This window comes from Sapajus apella, unplaced genomic scaffold (assembly GCF_009761245.1).
Source record: "Sapajus apella isolate SASKATOON/1434 unplaced genomic scaffold, GSC_monkey_1.0 scaffold6, whole genome shotgun sequence".
In the NCBI taxonomy this organism is placed as follows: domain Eukaryota; kingdom Metazoa; phylum Chordata; class Mammalia; order Primates; family Cebidae; genus Sapajus; species Sapajus apella.
In genome coordinates, this window is record NW_022436946.1 from 38792620 (window position 1) to 38815850 (window position 23231).

The 23231-nt window shown below is 41.8% G+C and overlaps 1 protein-coding gene across 1 annotated transcript; it reads right to left on the minus strand.

Moving 5' to 3' along the window:
- Positions 1 to 455: 455 nt before the first annotated feature.
- Positions 456 to 22045, minus strand: AMD1 (adenosylmethionine decarboxylase 1). Its single transcript, XM_032275030.1, has 9 exons — positions 21603 to 22045; positions 8580 to 8666; positions 7421 to 7547; positions 6071 to 6173; positions 4070 to 4112; positions 3825 to 3969; positions 3447 to 3539; positions 3200 to 3355; positions 456 to 2634 (listed from the first exon to the last, which is right to left on the minus strand). The coding sequence occupies exons 1-9, from the start codon at positions 21710 to 21712 to the stop codon at positions 2494 to 2496; spliced, it is 1005 nt and encodes a 334-aa protein (XP_032130921.1). The 5' UTR covers positions 21713 to 22045; the 3' UTR covers positions 456 to 2493.
- Positions 22046 to 23231: the final 1186 nt, after the last annotated feature.

The following is a 23231-nucleotide window of genomic DNA, read 5'->3' on the forward strand; positions in this document are numbered from 1 at the left end:
CCTATTTGACAGCAGAACTAAAATGTTGCCAAATAAAGAAAATAAGTCAAGCATGATGGCAGAAGCCTGCAGTCCCAGCTACTTGGGAATCTGCAGGACTGCCTGAGCCTAGGAGTTCAAGGAATCAGTATATGCTATGACCGCACCTGTGAAAAGCCACTGCACTGCAGCCTGGACAACAGAACAAGATCCTAAGTTAGAAAAATGAAGAAAATTATCGAGCTTATAATTCTCTTCTACTTAACAGAAATAGCCATGAATGAAATAAGGAAACTTACAGTTTGATCATCCTCAACCAGTGTTTCAAGAGTCTAATCTGTAATAAAGGTTGGGACCTAACACTTTCAACCTTTTATCTCCAAACTCACAAATATACATTGCTATACTGATTTTAAACTTCAGATATACAGTATTTGGTCAAGTAGGTTACTTTAAAAAACAGGGCAACAGAAAAGTTTCTGAATGTCACTAGACAATTAAACTTTTATTGAAGCGTAAATTGTGATACAGAAATACATTTCAACTGATTTAAAGTCCAACACCAGTGAAAGGAGAAATTATGGCACCAAACTTTCCCTCCTCTATCACATCATGCTTTAGATGATGATTCAATCTACATTTCTGCTTTCTAGGCTTTGTCCCACACAACTTTGTGCAGTTTTTCAACATTAGAATTCTTAATTCTATTAGAAAAAAAGGAAAAAACCCTCCAGACCTCAAGTCAACAAATCTATTGGGATATCATGTATCAACAAAGTCCACCTTGAGCATTGGTCCTCAAAACAGAGCACCTCAAAATACTAGATGCTGTGCTCATTACAGAATCAAATTGATCACACTGATTGAAAACTTCCTCAATGAAACTTTCAATCAACAACATGCTTCAAATAAAAAGTCAGTGTTCCAACCACTTGATTTCAAACCAAGTAGATTTTAGGTTTAGAAACACTAAAAAAAGGTGTTTCGTTTATAAATACGGAAGGAACAAAAACATCACTGCACCAATCCAGAAATTATCAAAATATTTAGAGGACAATAAATATAAAATTCAGTTAACTTTGCTGTTTTCTCAGTTCCTTAAAATCCCAGAGTATCTGCAAATATACCTAAGATACCAACTCTTGAAAGTCTGTATTTCTAGACATTTTCCATTGAGTATTTTAGAATTTTATGTTTTATTTATTTATTCATGTATTCTGCTTCATGATGTTTATCTGAATTTGGACAATTCACATTCTGGACAGTCATTCACATTTCACCCTATGAATGCCATGGTGAGGGAAACACCATAGTTAGAGGAACAGATGAAGTCAGAACACTCACATGCATCACAGTCACAGAACTTTAAGTCACAAGATGAAAAGACATTGATTCTGCTTTGGATCAAAGTTTATAGAACACTAATGGAAACGGTTGCTAAAGGAAAAGTTAAGGTGAATGATCCAAGCTGACTTGATTTACTGAATCCAGAACAAAATTATGTTAAATCTCTCTGGTAATTAACTAAATAAAAATCCTTTTATACCACTACTTAGTAAGTTAGTAAAGGCGTGCTACTCATTAGATGCTAATCTCATTTACTGAGGAACACAGAATTGTTTGTTTTCCACAGTTCAGCCAGTACACTCTAATCTCAATCTACGACTCTGAGTCATCCCTGCTAATCAACTACTTTCCAAAAAAGCACATTACAATAAAAATAAGGCTAAATTCCCATGCCCTTTAAAGAATGTTAAGCCCAGGGACCATCTCCCCCATTTCTCATCTGGGGTATAGAATTAGTATATAAACCCACAGTGTTAACAGTGTATTGCTTTATTTGGGGTCTTGGGGGAGACACCAGGGAGAGGGAAGAAATCAAAGCACTAAAAATGCAGGGTCCAATAATGTTAAAATAGTAAATATGCAAAATGAGTAACTGGAATCATTTTCTTAAGGACTCGACTCATGGAAGAAGAACTTTAATTGCGGTTTCAAAAAACATCTGTATGAAGTAGAAACTGGTTTCAATAACATTAGTAAAGAATATGTTCTAGAAAGTGGAGGTAACTGGATGTAAAATTCTGGCAGCAATAGAACAGTCCCAGATGGTTGGGCTGAGGCCAACACCTAATGAGGACGAAAGCCTTGTCTGTGGGGAATTTTGGATGATACTTGGAGAAATACTACACTGTGCATAAACCAAATTGAGTTGCTTTCACAAGTGTTGTAAAGTTTCATATAGTAAAAGGTTTTTTTTACATGCACTTCAATTTCACAGCAAGAGTGGCAGAGAATACCTAAACACAGAAGAGAGCATTCATGCAAGATATCTAACTCCTTGATATAATAATGCATACAATTCAAAATGATTACACTATCATTACATCTAGGGCTTTCTGCAACTACACAGTGGTGGTTATGGAAAGCACTGCCCCCAGCATCGACATCTAGAAAGCATCCACCACCTTCTACGTGTGTTCTCTTTTTGCGTTTTTTCTTCATTTTTCTTAATCAACTCTGCTGTTGTTGCTGCTTCTTAGCAAAACTGGTAAAAACAAAATTGTAATCATTGAACATAGCACTCTGGCAATCAAGACGCTTAAAACCTTCAATCTTCTGGGGCGAAGAAAGCACTGTGCGACATTTAGAACTCTGGGGAGAAAATTAAATAACCATTAGTGTTTGCAATCCAGAAGTATTTTCAAACAAAACAGTTAAGTAACAGACTTTTTAGTAGAGACGGGGTTCCACCATGTTGACCAGGATGGTCTCGATCTCTCGACCTCGTGATCCACCCGCCTCGGCCTCCCAAAGTGCTGGGATTACAGGCTTGAGCCACCGCGCCCGGCCTCAGACTTTTATCTTAATGAAACTAAGGTATGTGACTTATTTTATCTGTCTTCTTATGTTCTGGAGGGACTGAGGCATCTTATGGTCCTCCCACCAGGCCTATAGGAACCCATCAATTTGGCTAGATAGAAGACAAAGACTGATAGAAATCTGATGCAACACCTAAAGCTTCTCATTTACCAGTAACCTCAAACAGTATTACCACTGGATATCTGAGTGGCTGGGTATATGTGCTATCTTAGAATACATCTTAGACCTTACTGTTCTCATTTCCTTTAAGATTTATGGTCATCAGAGAATAGACGTGTGGGTCAGTAAAAAAAAAAAAAAAAAAACATTTTATGGTCAATAAAAAAAATCAAATTACCTGATTAACAAACAAGGTGGTCACAAATTTTCCTGGTTTGAAGACTTCTACAACTTTCCTGATCAGGTCATCATAAGAGGTCTGACTTAAGTTTGTTTCAAAGCTAACATAAGAAAATTCTGGTTCTGGAGTGATGTGAATAGTCCAATAAGTTCCCTGAGAGAAACAGATCACAGTGTTAAGAATGGAAAGAGTATCACACATTTAAATATTTAAATAATTATTGAAGCAATATATAGCTACTCACATCCGATTTCATTCCATTCATTGAATACCCACAAGGATTGAACATTGTGGCATCAATGACAGAACCTGGTATCAGGTCACGAATTCCACTCTCCTGGGGGAAAAAAAAAAAAAAGACTCAGTTTAACAAAGGCCTGACAAAAACAGATGAGTTCAAAATTTAGTTCCAGGGTGGGAGGAGGAAGAACAGCAGGAAAAATAACTAATGGGTAGTAGGCTTAACACTTGGGTGATGAAATACTCTGTATGACAAACACCCATGACACAAGTTTACCTATGTAACAAACTTGCCCTCGTAACCCTGAACTTAAAAAACGAAAAATAAAATTTAGTCCCCATGAAGAAGAATCTAGCAACAATGATTACTCAAAATGCTTACACGAGTGACATCCTTTGCAGTAACACCATCTTTCATGTAGAACTGGTCCATAACTGCTGGGTCAAGCTCACTCATCAGAATTTCCAAAGTTTGATCTGGCTGACTGATTACCCGACTCTCTGGGAAATCCAGAGTATATAAGTACCTACATAAAAGTTAAAAATAGTTCCTAAGAATGACAATTGGCAATTTAAGTTAAATCTTACATAGGACAACAAAAATCCACAAAATTGCATTAAACATACCAACAGTCAGAATTCATACGTCCCATACAATATGCTGCTCCATCTGTTGAGGGAAGACAATGTAAAATAAATATAACACATCCATGTAACCAGTTGGTTACTACCCTCCCACAGTAAGCACAATGATACTATTTGCCATCTATTAGAAATGTCACCAATCAGTGGGCTGGGCGAAGTGGCTCACGCCTATAATCCCAGCACTTTGGGGAAGGCCAAGATGAAAACCCTACCTCTACTAAAAATACAAAAATTACCCGGGTATGTTGGCACACGCCTGTAATCCCAGCTATGTAGAAGGCTGAGGCAGGAAGGAGAATGCTTGAACCTGGGAGGCAGAGGCTGTAAGGAGCCAAGATCTCACACCACTGCACTCCAGCCTGGGCGACAGAGCGAGACTACATCTCAAAAAAAAAAAAAAAAAAAAAAAAAGAAGGGGCTGTGTGCAGTGGCTCACTCCTGTAATCCCAACACACTTTGGAAGGCCTAGGTGGGCGGATCACAAGGTCAAGAGATCAAGACCATCCTGGCCAACACGGTGAAACCCCGTCTCTACTAAACATACAAAAATTAGCCAGGCATTGTGGTGTGCCTGTAGTCCCAGCTACTCAGGAGGCTGAGGCAGGGGAATTGCTTAAACCTGGGAGGCAAAGGTTACAGTGAGCTGAAATTGCTCCACTGCACTCCAGCCTGGCAACACAGCAAAATTCCTTCTCAAAAAAAAGTCATCAGTGAAAGAAAAGGAAACAGCAGGTGAATTCTCAGATAAGCAGGATCAAGTGACTTGGTGGATATTGTGCACTAAACACCCAACACTCTGATTAGCCTAGTTTGGTTTCGTATTAGTAGATGTACTAAGTTAGATTTTCATGCTGGTGAGTGACTTTGTGCAAAGTTACTCAATTATCCTAGGTTTTCAGCCTTATCTAGGAAGTAAGGAGGTTATTAGATAATCTTTAGTTCCCTGACATCTATAAATAAAGCTTATTAAAAGGATGAAAGAAACCCTTACCAATTTCATTCAAGAAACACTAAGTTACACTGTGTAATTTTTAAAAAGTCAGGTCAGTTGTTATATAAAATGTTGGAGCAGAGGACTGGGCATTTTTCTGGAAGAAATCATATCCTTCTTCATATTGTCAAAGGACATTATGATCTATATGTTAAAGACCACTGAGGCTGGCGGACTGCTAGCGGTCAGGAGTTCAAGACCAACCTGGGCAACATGAGACTCCGTCTCTATTAAAAATAAAATAAAAATTAGCTGGGTGCTTGAACCCAGGAGTTTGACATTTCGGTGAGCTATAATGATGCCACTGCTCTCCAGCCTGGGAGAGTGAGACCTTGTCTCAAACAAAAACATAAACAGAACCACTGAGTGAGACAGAAAGTAGGGTGACAGCCAGATGAAGACGAACTCTCTCTATGCTATATGAAAACCCAGAGGGAGCAGGTCATCAATCCTACATTTTAAAATTCCATCTCAAGCAATTCCTAGATGGAAACAAATAAAAATAAAATAAAATTCCATCATTTAAACAGCACTGACTTGTGATACACCCTAGGACTTTGGGAGGCCAAGGCAGGTGGGATCACTTGAGCCCAGGAGTTCAAGAATGGCGCGGGCAACATGGCAAAGCTTTGTCTCTACTAAAAATACAAAAGCCAGGTGTGGTGGTGTGCACCTATAGCCCCAGCTACTTGGGAGGCTGCGGTGGGAGATCACTTGAGCCTGGGATGTTGAGCCGGCAGTAAGCTGTGATACCACCACTGCACCAGCATGGGTGGCAGAGTAATACCCCCATCTAAAACAAACCAAAAAACCCACAAGGAAAGCAAATACTAGTGTACGTAGAGTGCTAGGTCTGCATATGTATGCTCTCATATATACAAAGATCTCTTAGAGGTTCCACTTTCCATCTTTAAGAAGACAACAGTGGGGACGGGGAAAAATAAAATAAACGAAAAATAAAGACAACAGGTTTATATTGTATTTAAACTTACTTGGGAAAATTGCATTAAGAAACTCTATTTCTTCCTGGAAATTCCGGTGTGGGTACCCTTGGTGAGAAGGCTTCATGAAATTCTTACGAGAATAAAAGAAGCTCTTTATTTAAAAAAAAAAAGAAAAGAAAAAAAAGAAAGGAAAAAAATTAACTTTTAGATTAACTTTTAGATGTAGAATTCAATCATTTTTTCTAAATGAATCCACTATTTCCCACATATCAAAACTGGGCAAAATCAAAACTCAACTATTTCTCCCTACATTTCACTTCTAAAGTACACAAATTAGCTACCTGAGCTGATTCTAGTATAGCTATACGTTAATGTACATTTATGAGACTGCAAAATTTAGAAATTCTGTAACGGGAAAAATGTTAGGTCTAGCTGGGCATGGTGGCATAAGCCTGTAGTCCCTACTATTGGGAGGCTGAGGTAGGAGGATCACTTGGCCTGGGAGTCCAGCTAGGGCAACATACTGAGGCCCCATCTATCTTTTTAAAGCACACACTGCTTCAGATTCCTTACAAGAATTAACAGGTAACAACAAGAACTGTATTGAGTACTAATGACAATCCATCCTTTCCTTATGAAGTTAAAGATTACAATTCAGGCTGAGTGTAGTGGTTCATGCCTGTAATCCCAGCACTTTAGGAGTCCAAGGCGGGTGGAACACCTGAGGTCAGGAGTTTGAGACCAGCTTGGCCAACATGGTGAGACCCTATCTCTACTAAAAATACAAAAAAATTAGCCAGGCATGGTGGTGGGCGCCTGTAATCACAGCTACTTGGAAGGGTGAGGCAGGATAATTGCTTGAACCCGGAAGGTAGCGGTTGCAGTGAGCCGCCATTGCGCCATTGCACGGAACTGGGCAACAAGAGCAAAACTCTGTCTAAAAAAAAAAAAAAAAAAGCTGCTAGTCTCAGAAAATTATACCCTAGATAAAAACAACTTAGTTCTTGAAAAGTGTGAGAATTTAACTCAATACTGACTGTTGCTCTTCAACATAACTCTTCATTATAAAGATTGGACAATTTCGGTAATAACCTTTTTCTTGCTTTTCCTTCTTTTCTTACCATTTATCTATTATTATAAGTAACCATGTCAATAAATTAACTACTGAAGTATCTGGTTTCTTGATTTCTTTCTCCCATGCGAATTTCATCCTAATTCATTATCTGCTTCCTTCATATTTTCTGTTCCTGAGAATCAGATCTCTAAGGTATGAACACCTTACTATGTGTTTGCATGCATTTTAACAAAGGCAGTGAGTATATAATTTACTTGACATATCACAGGATAAGAACCTTAACATTTACTCCTGAAAATATATTTAAATGTTTGCTTACTTACTTGAATTGAGTCAAACCCACTGTAATCCCTAGCAAGCTTCAACAGGGGAACCAGTGCTTTCAGCAAGAGGGTGGTACCACATGTCTTCAAAATGAAACGTCTCTTGGAGACAAACATGCTACTCTCACTGCAGTTGAAAAAAGTCACAATATTGTAACAATATTAATGTACTACTGAGGATGCAATCAACCAATTGAATTATCATTTACAATTCTGGCTAGTACTTTTCAATATTAGGATCTCAAGAAAGCAAGTATCACTATTCTTTTCTTTTTTCTATTATACAAAACCACCGCAAGGCTTGACATACAGTAAGCATTTTGATAAACATTCGTATATTCATAATACAAACTTAGTTTAAAAAAAAAAAAAGAGGTTGGGCACGATGGCTCATAAGGTCAGGAGTTCAAGACCAGCCTGGCCAAGATGGTGAAATCCCTATCTCTATTAAAAACATAAAAATTAGCCAGGTGCATTGGCAGGCACCTGTAATCCCAGCTACTTGGGAGGCTAACGCAGGAGAATCGCTTGAACCCGGATGGCAGAGGTTGCAGTGAGACAAGATTGTGCCACTGCACTCCAGCCTGGACAGAGTAAGACTCTGTTTCAAAAAAAAAAGTCGGCCCAGGAAGGGGGTGCAGCCGGGGAAACGGCAGCCCTGCCCCCTTGCCCAACTGTGGTCTCCAGGGCTGGCCCACCCCCCAAAAAAAGAGTGAAAAGAAGGGTCTGTTTAATCCAGTATTTCCCCCCTGCAAGGCCTATTACAATATATACTGTAAGCATTCAAAGTATTTGTTGAATAAATTAACTCTGCAACTGTAAAAAAAAAAGGTGATGAGCTTTTACATACCAATTAGACAACTGTATTTGTATAGTGAAGCTAACTTTCCCTCTGCCTGAACTGTTCTGATTAAGAGGTCCTTCTTTACTAACTGGGAGGAAAAGATGGCAACCACCTTGAACTATCTGGTGAGGCTTCAAAACCTACTTCCTAGAAACACCCACGTTACACTGAACATTTCCTTTTATACCATGTTCTTAAAAATAATGTAAAAAAAAAAAAAAAAAAAAAACCAGAACTACAACTGAGAGGAATTTACTGTTTCACATAACATTAGGACTGAAATTAGCTATATAACACTTATTTTACAGGACTTACCTGAGTACATAAGCTTCCTGCTTGTCAGTTTTTGTCACACTTATGATTGAACATTGCACATCCTTCAAAAGTATGTCCCACTCAGATCTATCATTTAACAAAAAAATCATGATTAATCCACAACAGTACCTGCCTACTCATAAAAAATTTCAAAGCTCACATTTTCCCATAAAGACCACATTTTTAATTAATATTGTTCCAGCTTCTTTTATGAACACCAACATTTAGTTTGTTGCAAAATAGTCTATATTGGCATATCCAGATAAAGGATAGGTATATTATGCTATATATGAAAAAACAATAGGTCATTATACTATGTATTTAGAAATTACTAAAAGAAAAATAGGCAAGAGAATGTTAAAAGGTCCATAAACCAAGGTAAGCCATTAACTCATCAATGATTATAGAAATTCAATGGTATACCTTGTCTATAAAATTTGCAATTTTTTAACCTTAAGAAACACTTAAAAGCATAATTTTACCAATCTAATTGCCATAGAGATTTAAAAGCTTGTCTACCTGTCTGGACACTGAGTGGTGTTACTCTTGTAGCATTCACAAAAAACTACAATGACTTTGCTAATTACAAGCACACCTAGAAGATTTTGAGAATACTATGCAGCTCTCCAAATGCAATGAGAAAGCCCATTTAAAAGGAAATGTGCAGTACAAGCAACCATAGCAATGGAGGTCATATAGACACGAACAAACTAGTCTTAATTTGCCTGAGTTAGAATTAGGAAAGTGCTGATTCTTTCATTAGTGTGCCCATTATAAAAAGACAATGCATTCCATGCAACAACTTAACATGACCAGATATTGTCATTATTTTCTGAGACAGGGTCTCACTCTGTTGCCTAGTTGGAATGCAGTGATGCAATCACGGCTCACTTCAGCCTTGGCCTCCCAGACTCAAGCATTTCTCTTGCCTCAGTCTCTCAGGTAACTAGAACTACAAGCATGTGGCCACCATGCTCAGCTGTTTGCCAGGTTAGCAGAAATATTTTTTAGGCCAGGCATGGTGGGTTATACCTGTAATCTCAGCACTTTGGGAGGCTGAGGCAGAAGAGCTGCTTGAACCTGGGAGGTGAAGGTTCCAGGGAGCTGAGATTGTGCCACTGCACTCTGGCCTGGGGAACAGAGTGAGACCCCATTTCAAAAAAAAAAAAAAAAAAAAAGAAAGAAAAAGAAGCTGGGATTACAGGCACACACCACCAAGTCTAATTTTTCTATTTTTAGTAGTGAGAGGGTTTCACCATGTTGGCCAGGCTGGTCTCCAGCTCCTGGCCTCAGCTGATCTGCCTGCCTCAGCCTCCCAAAGTGCTGGGATCACAGGTGTGAGCCACCATGCCCAGCCAGCAAATCATTTCTTAACCAGATAAGAACTTTTAAGAGAAATCCAGCAGAATGTTTTATTCGTTTGTGTTAAAAAGCAAGCACAACACCTGGTAGAATTTTGTGCCTGTCTCACCATTTTGCTATAAGAAACTGTTATTGACCCATCTGCATACCCATACCCATTCAAAAATCTTTAATGTGTTAGGCTTGCTAATGATTACCGAGCTGAGTTCCTGTATTTGACTAACATTACTAAGCAACTTTATAAAAAGAGCTATTAAAAAACTGTAAGGTTCTTTAAAAAAGGTGCTAACAATTTGTTCATATATGGAAAGAATACATATACAGGACATACATGTGAAAACCCTTGAAATTACCCATGGCTTGTATGATGGGATACAACTGCAATCCCAGCTATCCCAGAGGCTGATGCAGAAAAATCACTTAAACCCAGAAGGTGGAGGCTGCAGTGATCTGAGATCTTACCACTGCATTCCAGCTTGTGCAACAGAGGGAGACTCCCTCTTAAAAAAAAAAAATTTTTGGCTGGTAGCAGTGGCTCACGCCTGTAATCCCAGTTCTTTGGGAGGCCATGAGAACAGCCTGGCCAACATGGCGAAGCCCCATATCTACTAAAAATACAAAAATTAGCTGGGCATGGTGGCAGGCACCTATAATGCCTGCTACTTGCGAGGCTGAGGCAGGCAGGAGATCCAACATGGGAGATGGAGGTTGCAGTGAGCCGAAATCACACCACTGTACTCCAGCCTGGGTGACAACAGCAAAACTCCATTTCAAAAATAAATAACTTTATTGGTGGGAATGAAATCCTGCTTAAGATAAATTTACAAAATTTGTACAAAAATTATGTACTATTAGACTCCAAATTCTGAATATGAAAGTAAATAAAAATACCCACTATCATTAAGTATTAGAAACATTAAGTAAAATTTAAGATTTTTTGTTTTCTAATTCAGATCTATCGATAATGCTACCTGCTTAAGTAATCACCTATTGACTTCCAAGTACAAGTTAGCATTCCTGCATATATTTTTTATCCAATGGACACACTAGCAAATCCCACCCTCCCTTTCTTCATTATAGTCACCATTTCTATTAAGACTTTTAAACATGTCCCATGGCTGAACTAAACAGTGTAACAATCTTTTCTTTTCTTTTTGAGACAGTCTGGCGCTGTGGCCAGGCTGAAGTGCAGTGGCAGGAACTCAGTTCACTGCAACCTCCACCTCCTGAGCTCAAGAGACTCTCCTGCCTCAGCCTCCCAAGTAGCTGTGACTACAGGTGTGCACCACTGCACCCAGCTAATTTTTGTATTTTTAGTAGAGACAGGCAGGGTTTCACCATGTTGGCCAGGATGGTCTCAATCTCCTCATCTCGTGATCCACCTGCCTTGGCCTCCCAAAGTGCTGGGATTACAGGCGTAAGCCACCACGCCCGGCCTGTTTCTTTCTTTTTTTTTTTTCAAGGCTGTTATGGCCAGGCATCATGGTTCAGAGAGCCCCTGAAGGAAGGACTACAAGGCCAGGAGTTCAAGACCAGCCTGGGCAACATAGCAATACCCAGTCTCTTAAAAATAAAATTAAAAAAGGGATTGTGCAGGCCTATAGTCCCAGCTACTCCGTAAGCTGATGTGGGAAGATTCCTTGAGCCCAGGAGGTGGAGGATGGAGGGAACCATGATCACATCACTACACTCCAGCCAGGACAATAGAGTAAGACTCTCTCAAAACAAAAGTATTCACCCTTACAACTTGTAGAATGGTTATGACACAGCTACTTTAAAATGTTGGTCTGTGTCCCCTTGAGGTTGATGTCTGCTGTTTTTTCCTTTGAGATGTTGAGATTTTCCTGGTTTTTGGTATGTTAATTAATTTAGGATTGTATCCTGGATATTTTGATCATGTTACACCACTCTAGGTATTGATTTTTAAAAACTTTTAGCAGATAATCAATCTCGTTTGATTCAGCCTTCAAATTTTTACTCAACTTTTGTAGGTTGTGTTACAGTTCCAATGTCAGGTTTGTTATGAAATCCTTTGCTATGCTATTTGCATCTGTCCCACTTATTTGCCACCCAATGGCCAGGCTGGCCCTAGGGAGGCAGTCTATTGTGTATTTTAGTTTCAAAGCTTCTGCCGGGCGCGGTGGCTCAAGCCTGTAATCCCAGCACTTTGGGAGGCCAAGGTGGGTGGATCACGAGGTCAAGAGATCGAGACCATCCTGGTCAACATGGTGAAACCCCGTCTCTACTAAAAATACAAAAAATTAGCTGGGCATGGTGGTGCGTGCCTGTAATCCCGGCTACTCAGGAGGCTGAGGCAGGAGAATTGCCTGAACCCAGGAGGCGGAGGTTGCGGTGAGCCGAGATCGCGCCATTGCACTCCAGCCTGGGTAACATGAGTGAAACTCCGTCTCAAAAAAAAAAAAGAGAAAAGCTTCTGATGCACTGTTTGGGGTGAGATCCACATAAAATGGCCCAGGAATGTTCATATAAAACTTTGTAGATTTGCTTTCTTCAACTTGCCATAGTCTCTCTGACAATGCCCGACTCACATAGGGAATAGGGGAAGGACTCTTCTTCATCCACTATCTATAAAAACAGGGCTTTAAGCTTGGGCATTATAGTGAGACCCTGTTTCTACAAAAAAGGCAAATCTACAAAGTTTTATATGAACATTAATTAGCCAGGTGTGGTGGTGCATGCTTGTGATCCCAGCTACTCAGAAGGCTGAGGCAGGAGGATTCCATAAGCTCAGGACTTTGAGGCTTCAGTAAGCTATGACTGCATCACCTCACTCCAGCCTGGGCAACAGAGAGGCCCTCTCAAAAAAAAACAAAACAAAACAAAACAAAAAAACAAAAAAAAAAACCAGGGATTTAGTATCTATACTCCGCAGCAGACTGCATGTGGCTGTGTCTCCCTCTAGGGCCAAGTGAGGAGAGGAGCAAGATAAAGTAAGGACCACCCAGAGATTCCATTGTGATACTCTTTACTCTTGGGACCATAGTTCCTTTAGTTTACTTTTTTTTTTTTTTTTTTTTTTGAGAGAGTCTTGCTCTGTAGCCAGGCTGGAGTGCAGTGGCACAATCTCAGCTCACTGCAATCTCTGCCTCTTGGGTTCAAGCAATTCTCCCGCCTCAGCCTTCAGAGTAGCTGGGACTACAGGCACGCGCCACCATGCCCAGCTAATTTTTGTATTTTTTAGTAGAGGCGGGGTTTCACCATGTTGGCCAGGATGGTCTCGATCTCTTGACCTCATGATCCGCCTGTCTCGGCCTCCTAAAGTGCTGGGATTACAGGCGTGAGCCACCACGCCCGGCCCCTCTAGTTTAAAAAGGATTCCCTTATCTTGTCATTTTAGGCATCTGCCTAACTACCACAGCTGCTGAAGGCCTACAAGGGGGTTGGGGCAACAAAACAAAACAAAACAAAAGCAAAAAAGAGGAAAGTTTTCCCCCTTTCACTAAAAGGGGGCCTCTCTTTCTTTGCAGACCAGAACTAGGAGAGCCTTTCTTCGAACTATTTTTGCCTGCCCCTACTGTTCAATTCTGGGTTTCTGGCAAGCCCAGGAGATACCAGAGAGGAAAAAAACAGGAAATTCACTGCTGGTTCAGTGGAATTTAAAGTTCTGGCTTTCCAATTCACCTGCTAAAATTTACTTCTCAGAGTCCTTCGATAGCTGCTCAACAATGCATTCTGTCCAGGGTTTATTAATTGCATTTTAGTAAGTGAAGACAGTGTAGCATGCTTTTTCTGTAATGGCAGAAAGAAATAACCTTTTGTTTTTTGACCCAGTCTCGCTGTCACCAGGGCTGAAGAACAACAGCACGGTCTACAGCTCACTGCAGCCTTGGCCTCCCAGGCTCAAAGAGATCCTCCCACCCCAGCCTCCCAAGTAACTGGGACCACTGGCACGTGTCACTATACCTTGCTAATATCAATTCTCCATCCAAACCTTTCCAACTAATAGTAATGCTCCAGTAGTCAATTTTTCAGTCGTAGTATCAAAAAACGCAATTGCTTTAAGAACCCTAGGACAAACAGTTGAACTAACCTAGTGATTATAAAGGCATATCTTAGAGTTGCTAGGCTCAATAAAAACAAATCAGAGGGCAAGAAAGATGACAGTAAGAAAAATGAATAAGATGGCCGGGTGCGGTTGCTCACGCATGTAATCCGCTGGGTAACAGAGTGAGAATCCGTCTTTAAAAAAAAAAAAAGAACGCGCGAAAAGAAGTCAATACAATAGTATACGTGTACATAAATAGGTGAAAAACCAACTCTGCAACAGCTGAAAATTTCAGCATAAATTATTTGTTACATTTCTGTGGGAAAAATGGCCTGCTTTTGTAAATAAAGTTCAGGAACCTAGCCACACTCATTCATTTATATGTTGTCTATGGTTATTTTCTTCCTATGAGGGCAGGGCTGAGTAGTTGCAACATAGACTGTCTGCCTTGCAAAATTTAAAATTTACAAACTTCCTTTACAGAAAGTTTGCTGACTCTTGTTTTGGTGGAAAGATTTTCAGTGCTCTGCTTTCTGATCAAATTAATGATGGAAAAGACAAAGTACTTTATACAGTTGACGGAGCCATTTTTCTAAATCACATATCTATAATTACAACACTAGACAATATTAAGGCTGGGTACGGTAGCTCAATCATGCCTGTAATCCCAGCATTTTGGAAGGTTGAGGTGGGTGATCACTGGAGGTCAGGCGTTCCGAGACCAGCCGGGCCAACATGGTAAAACCTCATCTCTACTAAAAATACCAAAATTAGCTGGGAGTGATGGCACGCACCTGTAATCCTAGCTACTTGGGAGGCTAAGGCAGGAGAATTGATTGAATCTGGGAGGTGGAGGTTGCAGTGAGCTGAGATCGTGCCACAGCACTCCAGCCTGGGTGAAAGAGTGAGACTCCGTCTCAAAAATAAAAACAAAAACCATACTATTCTATTCAAATACATCAATTTGGCAATCCTTGCTATTTAAACAGAGTTCAGTAAATCCAAGTGATGGTTATAAAGCTGAATCAAGACAAGCAAGACAGCAAGGTGACTTTGGGATTTGTTCGCATTACAGACCACATAATAGTGATCTAGTCATTAGAAATTATTATAAAGCTATTTAAGCACACAATTCTTTTTTTTTTTTCTTTTTCTTTCTTTTGTCACCCAGGCTGGAATGCAGTGGCATGGTATTAGCTTCCTCCCAGATTCAAGCGCCTCTCCTGCCTCAGCCTCCTGAGTAGCTGGGATTACAGGCATGTGCCACCATGCCCAGCTATTTTTTTTATTTTTAGTAGAGACAGGGTTTCACCATGTTGGCTAGGCTGGTCGCAAACTCCTGACATCAAGTGATCCACCTGCCTCAGCCTCCCAAAGTGCTGGGATTACAGGTCTGCACCACCATGCCTGGTCTCAACCACACGATTCTCAGGTGCTTATAAAAACACAAAGAAATATGTACAACGAGTTATTTTCTGATTTGAATTCCTTTTTCTCATCTTTTTTTTTGTCGTTCCTCCCTCCCACCCCTTTTTCTCATCTTAAATGCCACTTCTTTGATCTAACTCAGTGGTTCTCAACTTGTGATAATTTTGCCACCCAGGAGACATGTGGCAATATTTGGAGACATTTTTTATTACAACTGGGGTGGCAGTGGTGTTGCCAGCATGTAGTGGATAGAGGCCAGGGACACTGCTACACAGGTTATGATTAACAGGATAATCACCGACAACAATGAATTATCTGAACCAAAATGTCAAGAATGCTGAGGTTGAGATATCCTAATTTCACTTAAAGAGTAGGTACTAAAATATTAAATATAATCAGAGATCATGATAAATGATCCCAAAGAAACAGGTGTTCTATATTAATAATAACACATGAATTGTATGTCTGAAAAGCAACACTTTGGTGGCATGTCACATTTTATATTTAAAATGCTTTCTTAGAGGCTGAGGTCTAATAAAAATAGAACTTAGGAAGGGACAAGATAATTATAACAAGACTTCTATGTTGCCTGATTGAAACCCCATCTCTATTAAAAATACAAAAATTAGCCAGATATGGTGGCACAGGCCTGTAGTCCTAGCTGCTTGGGAGGCTGAGGCAGGAGAATCACTTGAAGCTAGGAGACAGAGGTTGCGATGCGCTGAGATCATGCCATTACACTCCAACCTGGGAGACAAAGCAAGACTCTGTCTCAAAAAAAGAAGTAGAAAATGACTGAGGTCAAGTATCTTGAACAAGTGTCCCAAGACTACATAACAGGGGAAAACAGTCTCTTCCACAAATGGTGCTGGGGGAAATGGATGTCCACATCCAAATAAAATTAAGTTGGACTTTTACCTTACATCATAAACAAAAATTAACTCAAAATGGATCAAGAACCTAAACATTAAAAGTGAATGAAACTCCTAGAAGCATACATACGGTAAATGCTTCAGGAGGTTAGATTTGGCAATGATTTCTTGGATATGACATATAACAAAATCAAAGACAAATGAAACTTGAAAACCTAAAATGTAAAAATTTCTATACATCGAAAGAAACAAGAGTGAAAAGACAACTACAGAATGAAATACTTGCAAGTAATCTGGTAAGGGGTCAATATTTAAAGTAAAAGAAACACCTACACACAACTCAACTGAAACAAAAGTGATTATAAAAAATAGACAAAAGGGCCAGGCGTGATGGCTCAATCACTTGAAGTCAGGAGAAATTTGAGACCAGCCTGGCCAACATGGCCAAACTCTGTCTTTACTAAAAATATAAAAATTAGCTGGGCGTGACGGTGCGTACCTGTAGTGCCAGCTACTAGAGAGCCTGAGGCAGGGGAATAGCTTAAACCTGGGAGGTGGAGGTTGCAGTGAGCCAAGATGGCACCACTACACTCCAGCCTGAGTGACGGGCTGTCTCAAAAAAAAAAAAAAAAAAAAAAAAAAGAAAAAAAAAGACAAAGGACTTAAATATAGAAGGAATCCATTAGTGCAGGGTTATGCTCTAATCACCTGAAAAGTGAATACATGGATCCTATCCCCATATCCAGTTAGGTCAGATACCTTCTGAGGATACCAGAAGATTTTTATTTAAAAAGCTTCCAGGTCATTAGATTACTTATTACTCCCTAATGTAAAACTGACTGGTTTCAGAGTTCATGTCATTTATCCAAAGTCACCGCAGTTTCCCAATTCTGATCTTACCTCATATTTTTAGGTTTTAGAGACTCTCATTACATGTAGTACATTCATCAGGGTGCCTTCTACCCCAGGTAGTAAGCCGTCTTTGGGTCAAAAGCATCCTAAAACCAAATTATTCTTGCGTAAAGCTAGACTGGCCACAAGATTCTGAGGATGCCTTCCTGGGTCAGTCAATTCAGATACCCAGAGAAATAAGCCACCCTTTGTGCAAAGATATGAACCCAGAATGCAGCCACACTATTATAATCACATTATTGTTTCTCTATCTCAAATTTTTACCCCAATCAGTATAATTACTCCTCTCACTTTTCTGCTACTCTGAATATGTGCTTCTTAAAGACACATGGTTTGTAAACAGTTGCAATCTTTTTGTTGTTGAGACAGGGTCTCACTCTGTCACCCTGATGGGGAGCAGTGGTGCAGTCTCATTTCGCTGCAGTCTTGGCCTCCCAATGGCTCAAAAAAATCCTCCCACTTCAGCCCCCTGAGTAGCTGGACTGCAGACATGCACCAGGATAGGCCACCATGCACGCATAATTTTTCAATTTTTTTGTAGAGTCAAGATTTCACCATGTTGCCCAGACTAGTCTCAAACTCCTTGGCCTCTCACAGTGCTGGGATTAGACATGAGCCACCAAGCCCAGCCCTGAAACCTCTTTGAAACTGCTGGGAGGAATGTAATGAGCAGCTTAATTCTTTAGTAGGAGGCATTTCTACACCCCAAAACATTACACTAAAAGGTTTTTTGGCAATGGCTTGTAAATTCCTTCAATGTAAATTATTGATAGTGCAATGCTGCATAATGATGTACTCAAATAAGGCATGAGTTTGGGGAAAGTTACGCTGAGGTGTGACTATCTTTGCAACTGCCCCAATCCTTTACTAAAAATTGTGTTTTAGTTTATAAAATCTGAGTAAAACACAGGAACAGCTGTACATCCCACCAGTTCTAGTTTTCATGTTCATGAATAACTATAAAAATAAAAAACCTCTAACCTTTCATCCTTTCCACCTCCATTACAATTTCCCATCTAAACCCACCTAACTACTAAAAACAGCTCAGGTCTGTCTGTGATGCTGTCTAAAGCAAAAGGGATTTCCAGTCCTGAAAAATCACTCTTAGCAAAATTTTCTATTTTCTAACAGACTTCCTCCTTAATACTCTCAACCTCCCTGAAGCTGCCATTTCTTATAAAAAGCTTTTGTTTGGTACAGCACTTTGATCTAACAACTAAACCATTTTTTAAATGGTCACTGATTTTTATTCAACATGCCTAAAATCTGAAAAATTAGAGAAAACTGCAAGTTACCGCTAAGAAACTGCCTCTCCCTTAATTGTCCTTTATTCATCTGGATACACCTGGACTGCTGCTTTTCATCAACAGTATCGTTTAACTCAAGCTATATCATACAGGATTTTTCTTTGCTAAATTTCTCAGTATTACATCATTTGTTCACTAAGATAAATTATCTTAAATGGTCTTCAAGAGGGAAGCAGTGTTTAGTAAAAGGTGTACATTCAGAAAGGATTCCAGCTTAACTTGGCATTAAAGCTTGGACTGATGAGCCAAGTTTGCTTAAAGTGAATTCTATTCCTTCATACCACACACAAAATCAATTCCAGATGGATTGCAGGTCTAAATATGAAAGGTAAACATCGTTTAGGAGAAAAAAAATATATTTCAGACTTTGGGATGAGCAAACAGAGAGAAGTACATTCCCTCTGTTTCTTAGAAGAATGAGTGAAAAAGGTTGGATATTTTCTCCCTTGAATTATTTATAACACTGCAGAGAAACCATCTGGGCCTAGATGATTAATGACCGATTCTAGTTATTTAGGTGTTCTAGGACTATTTTAGGTTTTCTATTTCTTCCTGCGTTAGTTTTAGAAAGCTATTTTTCCAGGAATTTTTTTCTCCCTAATATCCTTATCTTGTTATCCTTGCCTTTAGCATCGATACTAATGCTCTCTTTGAACATTTAAGGCTCTCACTCTCTTAATCCTTTCTATGTCCATGTGTTTATAATGCTTTATAAACAGATTGGTAACACTTCTTCCAGAAGCTATGTACCATTATTGCCTCCATTTTAGAGACGAAGAAACAGCTCACACAACTATTAAATGCTGAATTCAAGTCTTGTTATTCCAGAGGCTGTGCGCTTAATCATATCATTTGAGTAAAACATGTCATGCTTTATTCTTCTAGATGATCGATTATCCTTCCCTGGGGTCTCTGGGGCTGGCACCCCACGTCCCCACAAACCAGACTCCATCGATGATACTCTCTTTGCCAGGCCATTGATTTTAGGTGATTCATCGAACATCCATTTCAGGTTTTTTTTGTTTAACAACCTGGTAAATAAATAACGACTTGAGTGGTCACTGAAAAATGTTCCTACAAAGGTCACCACTGGACCTCTTCGTTAAATCAAGAGATTTTTCAGTTCTTGCTTAACTTGCTTTATCTACAACAGTTATAATGTGGCAGTAGACGACAACAGTTGTTTAATGAATGTTACATGTCCACAAAATGGATGGCACTAAATCATGAACTGTACTCAAGGGAATATTTTATCCTTCAAGGTTTAACTTTGGCCATGATTTTAAGAGCCACACTGAAAAACAATTTCGGCTGATTAAAGTACAAAGTAAAAATGGTTCTTAAACATTTAAAGAGAGCAGGCTGCTTTTGCAAAAGCCTCTTCCCCCTCCCTCCACTTTGACTCAGGAAACTCTAAAGAGCCAAACCGCCACGAACTTGGGGAGAACACAAACTTCTTCCCTTTATTAAGAACATGTACTTACTAATTATTTAAGGGCTCAAACATCTAAAAAGCCAAAGTGACAATTTGTTACTCATTTTCTAGGACGGTTCTTACCCATTAATTCTTCCTTGCCAAGATTTTCTAGGTAATAATCCTGATCACAATCGTTTTACCAAATGCCTACCAAAAATATCTGCTCTCTCATCAGTCAAAGGAATACCAAGCTTCTCCATGACCAAAGCACCGCTTCCTATAATCTACACTTGAGCCTGGCACGTAGCAAGCACTACAGACATTTTAAGTGTCACACGAAGCTTAAAAAATTAGACCTATTCCGTTTTTTTTCTACAATGGAATCGTTCAAGATGTACTGCTAGAAACTGGGCTTCCCATCCTGCCTTAAAGTCTCGGTAGCACGTGTCTGCCTGGATTCCCTTTTCCAGTTGCTTTTTGTCAAGGGACAGCTCCGAGAGCAGCCAACATTCCTAAAACGCCCATTGGCCCACACCCTGGGGCCAGGCTCTGGGTCGGGCCCAGGAGCTCATTGGTTGCCGCCTCTCAATGAAGCAGGCAACGCCGGTTACTCTGCCACACGGCCACTCTCGCCGCACTTGTGCGCAGAGAAGCCAGGGATCCGGTGGCAGGGCCTAGGAAGGCAATGGGTGGCTACTGGTGCGACCGCCGCCGGGAACAAGGCCCAAGCAGCCAGGGGATCTCTGTGTTTTTACTTAAGCTTGGATTTCCACAGTAATACCAGCTAAAACGCCTCTTCGGCGCCGTCAGCTTATTCTCTCCCGCCTGATGGCCCGCGGTGGGAGTGGGCCCCAGATTCCTTTGCTCAAGCTTAAGGCATTATGTCCTGGGTTAGGCGGGCCTCCCTCCACCCGAACCTCTCCAGCCCCGCTCTCCCGGCTCCCGCCGGCTCCGTAGCAGGTTACACAAACCAAGGTCAAGAGACTGGTGAGCAACCCTCGGCGGGCTCCGCGGCCGCGTCGGGGGCCGCCCCGGGGACTGCGCCGTCTGCCCAGCCGCCCCGAAAAGGCTCTGGCGCAGAGCACGTTAGGGCAGCGGTGGGGCCCAGCCACTGCGACACGACTGCTCCCGCCCAATCCCCGCCGCTCGAGCGCCACACGCTGCTCGCGGCCACCGCGGGTGGGAGGCCTGCTCGCTAGCCCCTCAAACCAGGCCGGGAGGGCCTCTTCGGTCCGCGCCCGCGGCAAGAACGAGCGCCACTCCCTCCCTCCATTCCCCGAGGCGGGCACGCCCGAATTAGCGCCTGACTAAGCCCGCCGAGCCACACCTGCCGGAGGGAACCCGCGCAGGCGCCCCCGACCCCCACCTGGGGCCCCTGCCGCCAACTACTACCAAGGGACAAGTCCGGAGGCGCGGGCCGCAAAACCACCCCGGGCCGCGCCGCCCACCGCCCCGCGCGGGACGTTACCTGAGCACGCGGCCGCGCCGGCCTCCTCCCCTCCCCCAGGGCAGTGCTAGGCGCGGCAACTACGGCGGGAGAAGCCGGACACGGCCGATCTCTCCGAAACCGCGCACCTTCCAAGGCCGCCGAAGCGATCCCTGCCCGTAGACCTGCCCCCACCTGAAGGCTGCGGGAACCCGGGCCCCGCCCGTGACTGGTGCCTCGGCGGCGGCGACAGTCCCCGTGCCCGGATATCAGCGAGTGCCCTGGGGACCCACCTTGGGATAGTGCGAAGATCCCCAGATCCTTGGTTTGCGTCGGGCTGCTGCCGGGAGAACCAAACCTCCAGCAGCTTCTCGGTCCCTTCGAAAAAATGTGCAGCTTCCATCACCGTGAGACTAGCGAACAACCAACAACCACAGAAAATCAACTAAATTAAACCTCTTCTCCCGCCGCTGCCGCCGTCGCTGCGGATTGTTCCAGCTGTGTTACTAAAGTTCAGGTTCCTTTTTTTTTTTTTGCTATAATTTTATATTAACTTTTTTTAAAAAAGGACTAATAAAATTTTCCCGGCTTTGTGTGAGCGAAAGTTGAACGTGAGTCTTTTGGAAATAGAGGCAGATACAGTTCAGTCTCTTGTATTCCGCTGCTTCCCCGTTAGAGAGAGTAGAGCGAGCGCTAGCTAATATCGCCGGCCATACTGTGTAAGCGAGGGCGCTGCGTGAGCACCGCCTTTATATACTCCAGCAGCCCTAAAGGGCCAGGAAGTGACGCATAGTCCCGCCTCCATGGCCCATAGGTGCTGCCGCCTGTCAATCACTCGCGGTCGAGTGGTGGCTGGCTAACCGAGGGCCTGCGGAGAGCGCCGGAGCTGCCGACTGCGCTGCGGCTCGGGCTGTCCCTGGCCAGTAAGTGGGAGTCGGTGCTGCGATGTCCGGCTGGGGACTAGAAACCTCGGATCGAATGCAGAGTGGGTGGGGAGAGCGGGAACGGAATGAGGAAAGGCTCTGCAGAGTTTGTTTAGGAAAAAAAAAAAATGGTTAGCAGAAAACATGGGTGGGTCCTTTGGGGTGTTGGTGGGGTTCAGCGGGGACTGTGGCCAGCGTTGGGTTGGTGCTGTCGTTTTGATCTTGTGCAGTTCACCGCGACTGCTGAGATATTTGGCCATTCTTTAAAGTGTGTTTTCCCAAGGCGAACGCAGTCAGGCGTTAAAACTAAACATTTGTCCGTGACGCGCACGTTGTCAGGGGTCGAATTAGAAGGCGCTTTGATTCTGCTCACGCCTTGGCTGGTGTGCGAATGAATGCAGTCCTTGGCTGGTTTATACAATAGCCAGAAGCATTGTCTTCCCATTTCAGAAGAGAAAAGCAACGTGGCGCCCAGCCTTGGAGGGCTCCGGCTCTACCCACCTCCCACCGTGTGGCTCGCCGCGCCTCGCAGTTGGCTGAGCGCAGCAGCCACCGGGAAGCACTGGCAACTGTGTTGCTCCATTAGGTCAACTGGTGGGAATTTATTCAGCAAAACTGCTTCTAGAAACTGAATGTGTTAAATATAATCTGAACTTATTTGATCATGTTTTTCTTTGAATTTTATCAAACCGATGTATTAATTGATAGAAGTTCTCCTTACCCCCCACCAAAATTTACAGTGCTGCCTTCTCGTGTACTTAAGAAGGATTTACCTGAAAATTAATGTAACGGATTCCTGATGGTAACTTAAAGAACTGTCAGTCTAATATTTCATTAATCAATGTTAAGTATAAAATAGTCGTCAAGCCATGGAAAACAGTTTAACCTCAGATGGCAAAATTGTGGTAACAAAGTTATGACTTTGAATTATGGGAGGAAAAAAACCAAGCTGACATAAAAATTGCTATTGTTACAAGGCAAAAAGAATGTTCACTATCA

Excerpts from the sequence above, each read along its gene's own strand:
- AMD1 (XM_032275030.1), bottom strand. The coding sequence starts at position 21,712 with ATGGAAGCTGCACATTTTTTCGAAGGGACCGAGAAGCTGCTGGAGGTT. Across the intron at positions 4,113-6,070 it reads TCTTAATGCAATTTTCCCAA|ATGGAGCAGCATATTGTATG; the intron begins GTAAGTTTAAAT and ends TTCCCTCAACAG. Across the intron at positions 3,356-3,446 it reads TGAATGGAATGAAATCGGAT|GGAACTTATTGGACTATTCA; the intron begins GTGAGTAGCTAT and ends TGTTTCTCTCAG.